This window comes from Panthera pardus, unplaced genomic scaffold (genome assembly GCF_024362965.1).
Source record: "Panthera pardus isolate Hobbes unplaced genomic scaffold, ASM2436296v1 HiC_scaffold_25, whole genome shotgun sequence".
Taxonomy (NCBI): Eukaryota; Metazoa; Chordata; class Mammalia; order Carnivora; family Felidae; genus Panthera; species Panthera pardus.
In genome coordinates this window covers 50798874-50813792 of record NW_026526821.1, presented here as the reverse complement: position 1 = coordinate 50813792, position 14919 = coordinate 50798874, and the positions used below count along the sequence as shown (strand labels likewise).

Below are 14919 nucleotides of genomic sequence, written 5' to 3'. Positions count from 1 at the left end.
TTTTATTAACATTTAATGATCAATATAATTTACTGTATTAACAAACTAAAGAATAAAAATAACATGGTCAGTTTAATAGATGTGGGTTTTTTTTTTAAATCTAATGCTCATTCCTGATTAAAAACTGTCAGAAAATGAGAAAATAGAACTGAGCTTTTTGACCTGATAAAGGGCATCCATGAAAACCATAGCTAACCTCAGACTTAATGGTGAGAGACTAAAAACTTTCCCTCTGAGATCAAGATTAAACAAGGATATCCACTCTTGTCATTTCTATTCAATATTGTACTGTATGTTCTAGTCAGAGCAGTTAGTCAAGACAAAACTATAAAAAGCATGTAGATCAGAAAGAAGGGAGAAAATTATGTCTATTTGCTGATAACATGATCTTGTATATAGAAAACCCTGGGGAACCCACACTCACACAAAAAGCTTTCTTTAGAGCTAATAAATTAGTTCAGCAAGGTTCCAGGAAAAAAGATTAATATACAAAAATCAATTTTATTTTTACATAGTACCAGTGAATAATTGCAAATTGATGTTTTAAAAAATGACAGCAATTTTAATAACATGAAAAATATAAATTAGTTAGGGATACATCTGATAAGAGAAGAGGACGTCCTGTCTGCTGAAAACTACCAAATATTGCTGAAAGAAATTGAATAAGACTGAAATAAGCAGAGAAATATACTTCATTTATGAGTGAGAGGACTTAATTTGTCAAAGTAATTATTCTCCAAAAATTTGACCTATAGATTCAATGGAATACTAATCATGATCTCACTCAGCTTTTTTGTAGAAATTGGTAATCTGTTTCTCAAATTCACACAGGCATACAAAGGACCTAGAATAGCCAAAACAACCTTGAAAAGAACAACAAAGTTGGAAGGCCACACTGATTTCAAGACATATTATAAAACGATAGTAACCAAGTTAGTGTGATACTGGTATAAAAGTAAGCCACTAGATCATTGGATACTTTTTTCTGAAAACAGAAAAGTGTCCATTAAATTTGCTGCCAGGTGGAGTCATAATTGATCTTGTTCAGATAATATTTGATGGAATGAAGGTAAGAAACCATATTTTAGTAGACTGAGAAGTGAATGAAGGACTCCTGGATAGTATAGGAGAGTGAGTTCATGTGGAAATCCCCTATTCTCTCTGTTTTAAACACAGAAATGGGTTTTTTAATTTTTTACAAATGAACTTTATGGATCTAAACAAAATGGAACACACAATATTAAGTGGGATTGAAGCATTGGCTAACTGGAATGAAAAGCAGGCAGTGTTGGCTAACTTTCAACTCCTGCAGGAGAAAATAGACAGGAAGTCCCTGGTGAGTGAGTATCAGGGGATCAGAGCTAGGTGCAATTGTTTGAACAGCTACAGTCTCTTCTTCGAGAATGGTTACTACTGAGCTACTCTCTGGGGTATGGGAGAGAATAGAGAGTGCTACTTGGGCATGGAGCTGAGTTTGGCTCTGGCCTGAAGACAAGATCTGCACCATTCCTACAGGACCAGAGTTCAAACCATCCTGTTACAGCTGGTTCTGAGGGGGAGGTCCCAGAGTACCATTCAGAAGCTTCAGACTGAGGAAAAAATAGCAATAAGACTGTCATACACAAGACGAGTGTGCATACTGAAGTCTCAAAGCACAGGGGGAACACTAACGCATAAAAGATAGCCAATAAACTGAAGAAATGGGAGAGAAATGAGAAAGAAATCTGAAAAAGTCTTTGATATCAGTATATTTAAGATCCTCTAAAAGGAAAAATAAAGAATAACATCTAACCATCCCCCCCCCAAAAAAAACAAAGAAAAAACAGGGTGTATGAAGGGGAAAAATTAGATGGATAGCTATGAATCTGAAACTGATGAATATGAAAAAAAAACTTGAAATTTTGGAAAGGGAAAAAATATATTTTAAATACAAAATCCTTATAGGTGACATAATTTCTAGACTGGACACAGTCAAAGATGGATAGTAGTGACACTAGAACACAGAGCAGAGACGAAAACTTCCATTACAGCAAATACAAATCACACAAAGAAATGAGTAAAAAGTAAGAAAGAACAAGTGTAGACACAGCCAAAGATGGAATTAGTGACACTGGAAGGCATACATGGGAATTTATCCAGAACACAAAGCAGAGATGAAAACTGCCATGAGAGCAAATACAGATCATGCAAAGAAATGAGTGAAAAGTAAGAACCAAAGCAGACACTATTCAAGGACACTAGATATAAAGAAAAACAGGAAAAGGAGGTACTGGCTAGTAGAAGGACTATTTTTGAAATTAGAGCTGTAACTTACTTATTAAATTACAGGAGGAAAGTTAATAAATTTAATACAAGCAAGAAGGGGATGAGCCAGGAGAAAGGATTGAGATGAGCATGAAGGGGTAGACCTGTTGGGACCATATATCCTTGAGATTAGAAGGCGAGGTGGGTATAGATGTGGATGAGTTGAGAGAGAGGCTGGCCTGAAGTTTGGGGAGTTGCCAGTGTTCTATTTCATCCATGAAGTTGGAAGTGATAAACTTGAGAATAAGAAATGGACAATGTTGATGGTAAGATAGGTCATTTATTCATTCAACTACTCTTTTTAAATCACCTACAGGATGACATAGCAGTGAACTGAGTGAGGCCCAATGGTATTTAGGCACTCCAGAACTGCTGGAGCCTGCCAGAGCTTTAAAGAGGAGAGGCAAAGACTAACAGAGACTGTGCAATAATAGCATTTTCTCAAGCTGCTTGCCTCTGTTGTACAGGTTGCTTTGACATTGCTAACTAGTAGGATGACTAGAGAGATAGCAGTCTAGGTCAGTCTGAGGTTGGGTGACACAGGGTGGGTAAAATTGATGTTAAATCCCACTGATCATGAATGAAACCCTACTTTCTTCTATGAGCCAGTGTGATGAGTCATGCTCCTCTTTCTCATGGAGTTTTTTTTTTTTTTCTTCTCCAGTGGTTCAATTCTGTGAAATCTGTAGAGATGTTTTAGCTGAGGTTCTCTTTTCTCAAAAACTTGTTCATTCATTTAAGAAATTTATCAAGCATCTACTGCATTCTGGGCACCAATCCAGCTGTTTGGAAAATATCAGTAAATGTCCCACCCTCGTGAAGCTTACCTTGTAGTGGGGGGAGACAGGTAATGGGGCAGTGAACACATAATGAAGAGTGCATCATACAAACTGTTAAGAGCAGATAGTGCCATGGGAGGAAAGGGAAATTAAAGCAGGGGAAGTGGGTCTGGGATCACAGAGTGGCAGCCTGCACTTTTTGGTGGGTTGGCAAGGACAGGTTTCCATGAGAAGGCGGTGTCTGAGGTGATCAGAAGCAGCCCGAAGCAACCAAGGGGCCATGTGGCTCTCTGGGGGAGAAGAGAGTGGTATGTACAGCAGTCTCTGAGGTGACAGAGAGCCTATGTTGGGGGGAGCAGCCAGGAGGCTAGAGTGGCTGAGAAGGGGAACAAGGGAGAGAACTGGGAAGGGTGTCAAAGAGATTGCCTGGCAGACAGGCTTAGAACTTTCTGGAACACCCTGTCCTCTTACATTGGGTTTGGCAGGGCAATGTGGCAGGCATGTGGAAGCAAGCCAGAGGTAGAGGGGAGTTGTGTGGGACTTGGTAGAAGAATCTAGAGCAGCCCCTGCAGTCTTTCGGGCCCAAGTGATTGTACTTTCCTTGCCAAGCCACCACTTCTCATTCCAAGGCCAGGGGGCTGGGGTGAAGGAGAGTTCAGACAGCTGGGGAGAGGCAGACAAATGGCCCCAGGAGCACTGTCCAAGTCACGGGTTACCTCAGGCTGATTAAGTGACCCCAGTGGCTTCATTGATCTGCATAGTTACCTAACTTGGTCTTTTGAAATGTGGGGCCATGTTGAATGAGGATTTAAACCCACCCCAAACCCTGAATACTTTTAAAACCATAAATCAGTCTTTATATATTTTTACCTCCTAGAAACAGAGGACACGGTGAGAGTCCCTGAGTCCTGAAGAACCCGGGATCACATAATCAGATCTCACCCACTTTTCCCATGCAGTGCTGTCAGAAGGAAGAGGCCTGGCTTGCATGTGGAGGGCTGTCATTTGTCGAGCTGAGTTACTTCATATGCCGGGGAAGTGCTGTTAGGATTTATGAGTAGATTATCTATTCAAGGCATATTTGGGCACTGAGAATATTGTTTTATCACATGTGTTTTTTCATGTTGCTAAAGCCATGAATGCCATGAATTCTGATGGTAGAAAATAAGGACAGTGTGATGTGTAATTGTTCTCTGGGCGACAGTGCAAAAATGACTGAATCTGACTTGCATGATGTTGCATGGGACCCATGGTGAGACGTGGTGTTGGCTGCTACAACCTGTGTCTCCCTTTGGATCACCAGCCCAGCCCACAAGTCACCATTCATCTGGTGTGGCTCATTCTGTCCTCCTGTAGGTTTCTTCTGTAATTAGTAAGGAGACAGTTCTTCAAAATCACTAGCACAGGCTACAGCAAGATTAATTTTAATTTGGTGTTGTGTTTAGAAGGAACTTTATGTTTTCAAATGACAAAGTTTTACAAATGTTATGCCTTTAGACCCCTAACATCCTTAGGAGGCATTTTTGCTGGCAGTAGGGGACAGATTTGTCATTGTGTGGTTCCTCATGTGTGAATCTATAAACTGTTGCTTCCATGTGTAGGCAAGGCAACAAGCTCAGGCAGATTGCAGGGGGCAGAGTGATGGTTCTCCCCAAGGCTGCAGCTGCCTTTATGATGTGCCTGTCACCAGCTAAAGCTGCCTCACACACTTGGCTGTAGCTCAGCCAAGTCAAGTACCAAGTGTGCACAAAAGACTGGGTTATAGTTCTGGGGTGGAGATGAATCAGAATTGTGCTCTTGGCAATGATCACCTTACATGCAGTAGTGTCTAAGAGTTCTGGGGCATCTTGGGGCTTCTTCAGGATTCTGTCATGCTTTACTTTCACGAACATTTTAACAAGGGCATTTTAAAAAAACCTTCTGGGGCGCCTGGGTGGCTCAGTCGGTTAAACGTCCGACTTCAGCTCAGGTCACGATCTCGCGGTCCATGAGTTCGAGCCCCGCGTCGGGCTCTGGGCTGATGGCTCAGAGCCTGGAGCTTGCTTCCGATTCTGTGTCTCCCTCTCTCTCTGCCCCTTCCCCGTTCATGCTGTGTCTCTCTCTGTCTCAAAAATAAATAAACGTTAAAAAAAATTTTAAAAATAAAAAAACCTTCTGAGTGTATTAGTTCATCGCAGCAGAGAAAACCATGTAGATGGCTTTATAGGAGACTGGGAACATGCCCATGCTTGTGGCAACCTTGGAAAAGATGTTCTCACTCCTCCTGCAGGCAGGCTGTTTTGTGCTATGGCAGGGCTTTGGGAAGATGGGATGTGTTTTCCCCATTGCTCAGCCTTAGTCTCTCTACCCGTGGAGTGTGGCCAGGTCTGGAGAGACCACAGAGAGAGGTGGTGAGCCCTGGGAAGACGAGCCCAAGGAAAGAGTCTGCTGTGATTGCATTGCAGTTGCAAACTAACCTTCCAACCCCACTCTCTTTCCAACCCCGTGCTCCAGCTGCCCACTCCTCAGCCCAGGCTCAGGACCGACCAACGGCCACCGTGTCGCCCCTGCGCACCCAGAACTCCCCGTCCCGCCTGCCCACCGCCAGCCTCAGGCCCCACTCCGTGATGTCCCCACAGCACATCCACCAGCCCCAGGTGCAGACGGTCATCGGGGCCCAGTGCCCCCGGCCGGCCATCCCGCTTACGTCTGCAGCGTCAGCCGTCACACCTCCCAATGTCAATGCCGCCAACCTCAACGGGGAGGCTGGAGGGGGGCCTGTCAGTGGCCTGTCGACATCCAGCCCCACCAACACAGGATGCAGACCAGATGAGAAAAAAAATGAGAAGGTAAGTGGCCCATCATGGGCAAGCCCTGGCCATGGCCCAGCTGGTTATTGTAGCTCTTTGGCACCAGACACCAATGACATTTTGTAAAATGAAGGCTTGAATTAGGGCACCAGGTTCCTGCCCTCGGATGCATCAGGCCTATGACAGAGATGGAGGTCATACCAGCAGAGCAGCTGTCCTTGGAGTGGAATTCAGGCTGTCCTCAGGTTCTGGTAGGACTGATGCAGGCCCAACTATAGAAAAGATATCACTTCCTCAAGATGCCTTTGCTCTATCTGTTGGAAAATCACTGTAATATATTCATTTTGTTAGAACAAGATATTTATTGCCAAGTACCAGGTTATTATTATATTAAATATACAAATCTACTTATGTGCACTGTGAACAGCACCCCCTCCCTTCAACGTATCATTCTTATGCAATCCACAGCCTGTTCAACCACATGGGACAGACTTGTTTTCTACGGAGAAACAAGAGAGGGATGCTGGTCTCATAGTTGGTGTAGACAGCATTTTCAGCTATTTTAAAAAAATTTTTTAATGTTTATTTTTGGGGGGCGGGCGGGGGGAGGGCAGGAGGGAGAAGCAGAGAGAGAGGAAGACAGAATGAAAATCAGTCTCCAGGCTCTGAGCTGTCAGCACAGAGTCTGATGCAGGACTTGTACCCATGGGCCAAAGTCAGACACCCAATCAACTGAGCCACCCAGGTGCCCCTCAGCTATTCTTTTAACTGTGAAGAATATTGAGTTTATTTCACAAAAGAAATCCAAGTCCAATGAGCTTGCTGTTGCTACCCAGCTAGACACTGGATTAACCAAGATTAGAATCCAGATTTCAAATCAGTGCTGCCTGACGAAACTATAAATCAAGTCACATACCTAATTTAAAATCTTCTAGTGGCCAATAAAATTGAAAGGCAAAATTCATTTTAATGGTATGATCTATTAAAGCCAATATCCAAAAATATTATCATTTCAACATGTAATTTATACTAAAAGATTTTTGATGAGGTATTTGCCATTTTTCACATTCAGTTTTTGAAATCCAGTGAGACATCTCCAGTGCTTATGGGCCACTGCACTGCCCATTGCTGTATTAGACAGTTCAGACCCACACCTTCAGCTGGGAACTATTCTCTTCATTGGCCTTGCTGTATGAATGATTTATTCTCATTCCCTCTTGGCTTCACCACATTGTGTAGTTCTTTTAAAACCTTTCTATATAAAACTAGTCTTTTGACTAGAGTGTGCTTGCCAGGGTTTTGGTGAGCCCCACAACACTAGATGGTATATTCAAGGCAAGGACAGCCTTTCCTGTCCTTTGGGGACAGTACCAAAACCAGTGTTGACTGTCCAGTCCACATGCCCAGGGTGCCCCAAAGGCATGCCCACCAACTCACCTGCCATGCTTGGCAGGAGCCCGGATACCTCTCAGATATGTGCACACCAGACTCCTCGGGGCCACCAGATCAGTGCTCAGGCCTCCTTACTGCCTGTCTCATCAGGTCCGGGAGAATGTTATTCTCACACTCAGAAGTGTGGAAGAGGTCTCAGTAACAGCCACTGCTGCTGTGCTCTCAGCCAGCAAAGCTCAAGTCCCCTTGAGATCAACAGGGTTCCCAGGCACGAAGAGAAATGGTTGTTCTGTGTTTTGCGTCCATGTCTGCTTGCAAATCCCTTAAGTCTTGGCCTGCTCCCTTCCACCTTGAAGCCTGGTTAGGAGAGGTAGCTGGGTCTCATCAGGAGGCAGAAGTAGGTGTACAAGCCCACCCTCTTACTTGAACACTCTCCCTGGAAGACTCTATCCTCCAGGCCTTAAACAGGGGATGGACTTGGAAAGGGAAGGACAATAATAGTTCTGTAAACATTTCTGGTTCTTTGACAAAAAATTCTGTCTGGTTTGCAACACAAAGGGCTTCAGTCTGACTCATGACAGTAGAGCCAAACTAGTAGGAATCTACACTGAGAGAGATACTGTTTGCCGTCTTGACCTCCTAAGCATGTTTTTAAGGAAAACCAGCGCTCGACCTACTCTCCACATTCCCAGCCTGTTAGACATTTATCAGGTATTTTATCTTCACTCAAGGTTTACTCTCTACTAACAATTCTTCTCCATCAGCAAACAAGAGTGAGTCCAGGAGACACCCAGAGGGAACCTCTTGATGAAGGGCACCTTTGAAGGAAGCCCCACTCCCAGAAGAAATGCAGCAGATATGTCCACTTAGCTCTGGCAGCAGAAATGCACTGGCCTACACCAGCCTGTATCCAGCTAGGCTCAGGGCTGGGCACAGACGACTCACAGCATGGGGGTGCTGTTCATGCTGTGCTCCCAAGTAGGAAGTGAAATGGACTTTGTGGGCTTAAGTGAGCATATGTTCGTAGGTACAGCAGCAATTGTCAGCATCAAACCCTGGTAGAGAAATACTATATATTGTTCTTCCACATGTCGTGTGTGATTTTCATTTCTCACCTCTCAAACAAAGCAAAAAAAACCAAAAAAACAAAAAAACAAAAAAAACACTGGTCTGAAAAAAAATCCCTTCTGTATTCCCAGTTGAATTTCTCCTATTTTATTGTAAAGAGCAAAACATCCACAGTTGTGGTTTCTAGTGGAATAGCCAAGACAGTGGCTGTTCACCTGAACCTGTCTGGTGTGCTCCAAGCTGGTCAAGTGTGCTGGGGCTAGGGCCTGGCACCCTTGTGCTGCCCCCCGTCCCCCGCCAGGGCCACAACTGAGCAGATGTCACCAACTTTGAAAACACAACACTTGGCCTCAGGTCTGTTTCTGGGGTAACCCCATCACAGACGTGCATATGTCTAATTATGGTGAAAGGATTTTTTAAGAGTAATTTGCAGTATTCTCCAGGTTGTTTCTGTTAGTGAATTTTCCTTTGAAAAAGATGGAGCTCCCAGCCCTGCTTTCCACAGAGACCACAGCACCTACATGTTTTCACAGTGCTGAGTTGTTCTGGAATTCGATCCAGGCCCTTCCAAGCATGTGCACAAGAGAGAACACCATGGCTTATGGGGCTCCTGGTGCCTGAGATAAGGGCAGGGTGATTCTCTCCTAGGAACATGGGAGATTTATTCCCAGGTGTCCCCACATGTAGGGTACAAAGAGGCCCCGAACCTGGCTCGTGTGTGCTGACTGCTGTGCAGAGATCCCTGGGCAGCTGGCCCTTTGCTAGTTCCACCTTCTGGGATTGGGCTTCTCAGCCCTGCTGCAGGCAGGCCTTGCACATCAGCCCTGCTTGGCCTGCTGTTGAGTTGAGGCCTCCAGAGAGACTCAAGTGCTGCCAGGGTGGGGACTCTTTCTATAGACTGGATCCTGAGCCAGAGTTCCTCTCTGGGCCCAGGGCTTTTGTCACAGTGTGCATCCTCCAGCCTCTCTCTCAGAGCCTCTTCCTGACCATCTTCCTGGTATTATGGCTTCCTACAGGAGCTGTCCTGTGGCTGGGCTGCCAGATAACAGCAGCTCCATCCTCCTGGAGAGCTTCCCACTTCCTCCAGTGGTGCCGAGTCCAGCAGTGTGCCCTTATGCCACAGCCCTAGAGCCCACAGTGCTAAAGACTGGAGTGCTCCCTGACACTCGCGTCAAAGGGTAGACAGAGGACAGGCCTGAGATGAGGGAGTTCTGATCTAAGGATTCATTCAGAGCTCTGGACAGCACTAGGGACTCTTCCAAGCACCTTGGGCCATTTGGTCTGACCAAGGATCTGTTCTGCCATGGGACAGATCTACCAGGGATGGCCCTGCATGAAGAGTGTCCCCCCTCCAAGAAGACCTGAGAAGGATGTATACTGTTAAATCACAGGGTACCCCAAGACGGATGGATTCCTTCCTAGTCTCCCAGGTTGGAAACAGTAGAGGCAGCCAGGCCATGGGGGAAACCTTAGGACACAGAGAAGACCCCAAGACATGAGAAAGACCCTAGCATATGGAAGTCATAAAGGTTACGATCATCTGGGGAGTGTCATTGGAGGTCTTCCCATCCAAAGACCTGGGTCTAGTATTTCTGAAGAAGGGACTGGATACAACTTGAGGAGTCATCTTTTGGTGCCCACAGATCACAGAGTGGAAAGAAAATCTTGGGAGAATTTTAAGAATGATGTGTAATATTTCAGTTAACCCCTTTTCATTTAAAAAAAATCCCTTTTTGTGCTTGAAACAACCATCAAATATCACCTATCATGTCCATCCGTGACTGTTTTCTATTTCTGAGGCCTCATGAACACTTGGCACCAGATGATATGGATCAGTTATCCCTACGGGTTGACTCCGGGGGAAAGTCATCTATCTGGAGGCATAGAGGCCACAGTCAGTGACTAGCAGCAATGATGTGCTGAGGAAGGAAGTGGAAGATTGTGGCCCTCCTGAAGCCATGAAGCTTTCCCTGGCCACCTGGCTAGAAGTCACTCACTCACCCCTCTCTCTTCAGTGTATTCACCCCTCTCTCTTCGGTGTATTATAAGGAAGATTTGTGTGGCCCAGCCAGAGTGCTGGGTCCTGAGGGTCTATAGCAAAGGAAGATTCCACCCCAGCCTGAAGGAACACTGAGTCTAGTACCAAGATGCAGACTGGGAAACAGACAACTGCAATAGAGTATGATAGGTCTGGGGACAGGGAAGCTTCCTGGAGGAGTTCTGCCTGACAGGTAGAAGGACTTTCTAATCTGAGGGATGTGGTCCAAGGGTGAGGAGCCCAGGAGCAGGTGGGAGATAGCAAGACAGCTCTGGAAGGGCCTTGAGATCAGTTAGGCACTGCTCAGCATATTGAGGAGTCTGGTATTAGGCAAGAAGATAGGGTTTAAGGTTTAATCAAAGGAGGTTAGCTGTTCCTTCCCTTCTCTGAGTTGTGAGCCCCTCAGCCTTTTTCTTCCTACTCAGGTAACTGAATCCCACTTTGTGACAGCCCCTCTAACTGGTGCCATATGTCCATTTAATACTATCCTTGGTGTCAGCGTACCCTTGTGATCACTGGCTACAGCAGTATCTTTCAAACCACATGTTCAAAAGTGACCCACTCATGAATCACCAAACCAATTTAGTGGATTTGGATGAACATTTTTTTATATCAAATAGAATGCACAGAATGAAATAGAATAGCCTAGATCAGCATGCATAGCACACAGTAGGAATCAGTATATTTGGGGGAAAATTGTTGTTGTGTGCTGAGTCCTGACATTTCCAAAAAATCTCAGAGCCCTGATCAACAGACCCTGAAGAGTACCTTCCTTCTAGAAAGCATCTGGTGATATTTGTAGACTAAAGGGATATTTGTAAACTAAAAGGAATTGGGAAAACTGTTTCCAATGAGTTTTCATTCCCATGACTATAAGAAATTCTTTACTTTATAGGTCAGAAGAAAGTTAACTTTCTGCATATGGATGAAATAGCTTCAGTTCCACACAGTAATAGAATATTAGAACCAGAAAGAGACTCTGAAGATCTTTTCATTAAACTCCTCTTTTTTGATTATGCTGCTGAGGCTCAGGGATGTTGAGAGGCTCACCAGGTGTTACGTGGCATCAGTAGTGCAGCCAGTCCAAGGACTCTGGTTTCCCGACCCCTGTGTCAGTTCTGCCAGGCTCTGTTGTGCTGACTTGTGGTGGTCTCTCCAGTCTCATGAGGCCGAGGCCTCGGGTGGTTTGGGTTTGTCCAGGAGTCCCACAGTGAGAGGACAGGGGTAGCTATGGGAGGAGGCTGTAGGGTCTGCCCAGGAGAGGGGAGTGTGAGGCTCTGCCTTGTTTTCCACACTGGACTCAACTGCAGCCAGAGCCCATGTGACAGTGAACCACTTGGTCAAATCCACATGGATGGCATGACCTTTCTAATTAAGGCTTTGAGGAGCTGGTCTGAAAGGAACAGCAAACCTGACAGGATGACCGATAACAGCAGCAGCTAGGCCTGGCCAGTAGCAGAGCCAGTATGGGAAGTGTGTTGCAGATGAACTTTGAACTTGTTCTTTATTATCTATATCCCACTCATTTAAAAGCATATATATATATATATATATATATATATATATATATATATATATGCTGATAATAAGACATACATTACATAGGGTTACAATTATATTTTCAATGAAAACCCAGGAATATGAAATATAAAGGAAATCTTGAGGGCGAAGCTCTTTAGAACAACCAGGCAGTTTTTTCTAAATTGAAGAATCACTGGTTTATGAATCACTTTCTCTCCATTAGGCTCACTGCAGTAAGCAAGCCTTTACTTGTACTGTTTCTAAAATGCAGACTGGAAGGGGGGCTGCTGTAATCTCCATAACCAACATATCAGTTGCTGCCAGTGTGTTTTCAATTTTGAGATAGGCAGAGGCTCTCCTGCTGTCACACACTAGCTGCATGGGCCCCAGCAACCAAGCCAGTAGTGAGGAGGTGTCCTGCTGTGTCAGTTGACACTTATCAGAGGTGGGGGTAGGGGGCTGACCTCACCAGATCTGAATTGCGCTGTAGGCCTGGTTCTCCCACTGATAGGGAAAGAGTAGCACCTGGCTTGCTTACAGGTCAGGCCCCAATATGCAGAGACCCTCAGAGCAGTGCTGTGTCTCAGGTGTGGCCACAGGGGAAGAGGGTGACTCATGAAGCATGGCTGGGCCCACAGACCCATGTGGCACATCATCATGGGCTTTGGGGACCTTGGCTGCCTCAAAAATGAGTCACTGATGAGTCTGGTGGTCAGTTGGTCGGCTCTGGGCTATGGAAACCCACTTCCTTCTAGGGACTCTCATGCTGGGCAGCTCTGATCACCCTTGCACTGGCATTGGCACTCTGGCTGGGCAGGGAGTCCCTTTCTGACTGCTGTGGGCAACTAGAGCCCCAACAACTTCAGACCTTCTCCTCTTTTCCCTGGGGTTTGTCTGCCTTCTGTGGGATGAGGAAAGCTGGCATGTAGCTTATGAGTAATCTTTAGGCTGAAAATGAACACATCCTGAAAGCATGAACCCCAGCTGTCAAAACACTCTGAAGTTTTACAAGAAACTTATTTTTGGAAGAGGGCATGCTGCTAGAGTGTCACTTCCCTGATGACAAGGGCAGAACTTCTTCCTCATGCCCATCAGGGCACAGACCCCCAGGTGGGACAGGACAGTGGCCTCACCCTGGTCTTGGAGAGCTCAGAGGAAGCCTGAGGCCTTCTTGGGGGTTGGCTGTCTCCCAGGAAGGCACCACAGGGCCAGGCCATTCCCCCAACTTTCCCATAGAAACCCCCAGCTTTTGTTCTGAGGTGAGACTCAATCCAGTGCACTTCCAGGTGTCTTCTTAGTGGGGCACTGGGGACCCTTGCAGGGCACAGATGTGGACATGGAAGTCCAGGTAGCCAGGTGGCCTGCACAAGGCCATACAGCTCATCATCAGTGGGAATAAAGCCAGCCCCTTGGTGTTCAGGAGAGGGCCACGTCCTCTCCTCTGCCTCTATTGGACAGCTTCTCCTATTGGGACCCCAGGGTATGTGGGCATGAAAGAATGCACAGACTAATTAATGAGCACAGAGGGTGTGCCTGGGGCACAGCTGTCAAGTGTGAATCAGGGCCCTTCTATGTATCAATCATGTGAACTTGAGCAAGTTCCCTCACCTTTCTGTGCCTCCATTTCCTCATCTGTAAAATGAGGATGATAGCACCTACCACCCTGACTTTTGGGGAGGAGTAAATTAGTTAATCTCACAAATGCTCAGCCTAGTATTTGGAATAAAAATATTGGAAATCATTAGTAAGAATTTGATATAATTGAAGGTCAGATTCCTTAAGAATTATGAGATAGATATAGATGTAAAACTTGTATCCCTGACGCTTCTAATAAAAGATGAAAAGGGCATTTGATTTTGCAGTTTTAGAAAAAAAGACACTTAACATTGCCAAATGGAGAGATGTAGGCTGCTCCAAAATGAACCTCAATTGATTGGTGTAATCTATTAGTAAAATGGTAATTATTCATCTCCTCAGCCACTGGAGGTTCCATTTTCTGGTTTATTTTTCCTGTGACCACTGAGAAACATAGATATAAAGGGTTTTCTTAGGTGTCAATTTTGTACCTGACATTTAGCCTAAACAATGTCAACTGCAAAGCATGAAACCAAAATTCGTTTTTAAAATTGTAATAAACTAGCAATGGAAAAGAATTTGTGATTACCAGTAATAGCCACAGGGGTTCTGTCATTCTCCCCAGAGGGCAAAGTTCACCATAACTCATTAAGATTGTTGGGGGATTTTACACTCTAGTGGCACATGATGTAACCCTCCCGGACAACAAAGAGATGACTGTGGCAGCAAGGTCAGTGATGTAGATTGTAGGCGTGCAAGTGGCGGAGAGCCATGGAACGCACTTGATTCCCATAGCAAGTTTATATTCTACCATACAAAATTCTACCATTATTATTGCCTCCCTTTTCATGACATATCTTCATATTGCTCATAAAGACAAGGTGTTTTTTTCATAGTCTTCCCTGCCTAGGGAAAAACTCAGCTGATGGAATCAGTTAAAAAGTAAAACATATACACACACCCCATAAACCACACCAGAAGGTAGTGCTTGCAGAGTAGACGCAATAGGATGCCCTTCCCAGAAGGCAGACAGTGTCAGCTTGATGGGGCATCTCTAATATTCTAGAGAACTTGTGAGTGCTTTTCCATCTTGTCACATAACTGAGAGCAATGATGAGAAAGAACAGAGTGCTGGTGTCATCATTTTGTTTGCTGTGATTTTATTTTGTTTTGTTGGTGCTCCCACACAGACAGTGGTGGTAGAGGCGAGGGAATTGTGCCATCACTTCCAGATAAGACAACTTTATACCATTTTTTCCCTCTGGGGTAAAGTCACTCTTGGGGCAGACTTGATTTTTGTTTACCTGGTGTTTTATGTGCTTATTTCCAGGCCATATCTTAATAAATTACAAGACACATCTGCATATAGCATGAGAATGAAGTTCATTAATCTTTTTAGAAGATTCACGGTCTTTCTGTCCATCTCAAGCAGACCTAATGGGTCAACTTAATG

General features: G+C 44.9%; 1 protein-coding gene across 1 annotated transcript in view; it reads left to right on the top strand.

Annotated features, from left to right (window-relative positions):
* The window catches only part of SH3RF3 (SH3 domain containing ring finger 3), a 375407-nt gene that overhangs the window by 305402 nt on the left and 55086 nt on the right, over window positions 1-14919 (top strand). The window contains exon 8 of the mRNA XM_053890489.1: window positions 5577-5911. Coding sequence (XP_053746464.1) covers window positions 5577-5911 — 335 coding nt within the window. The remainder of the gene's footprint in view (window positions 1-5576; window positions 5912-14919) is intronic.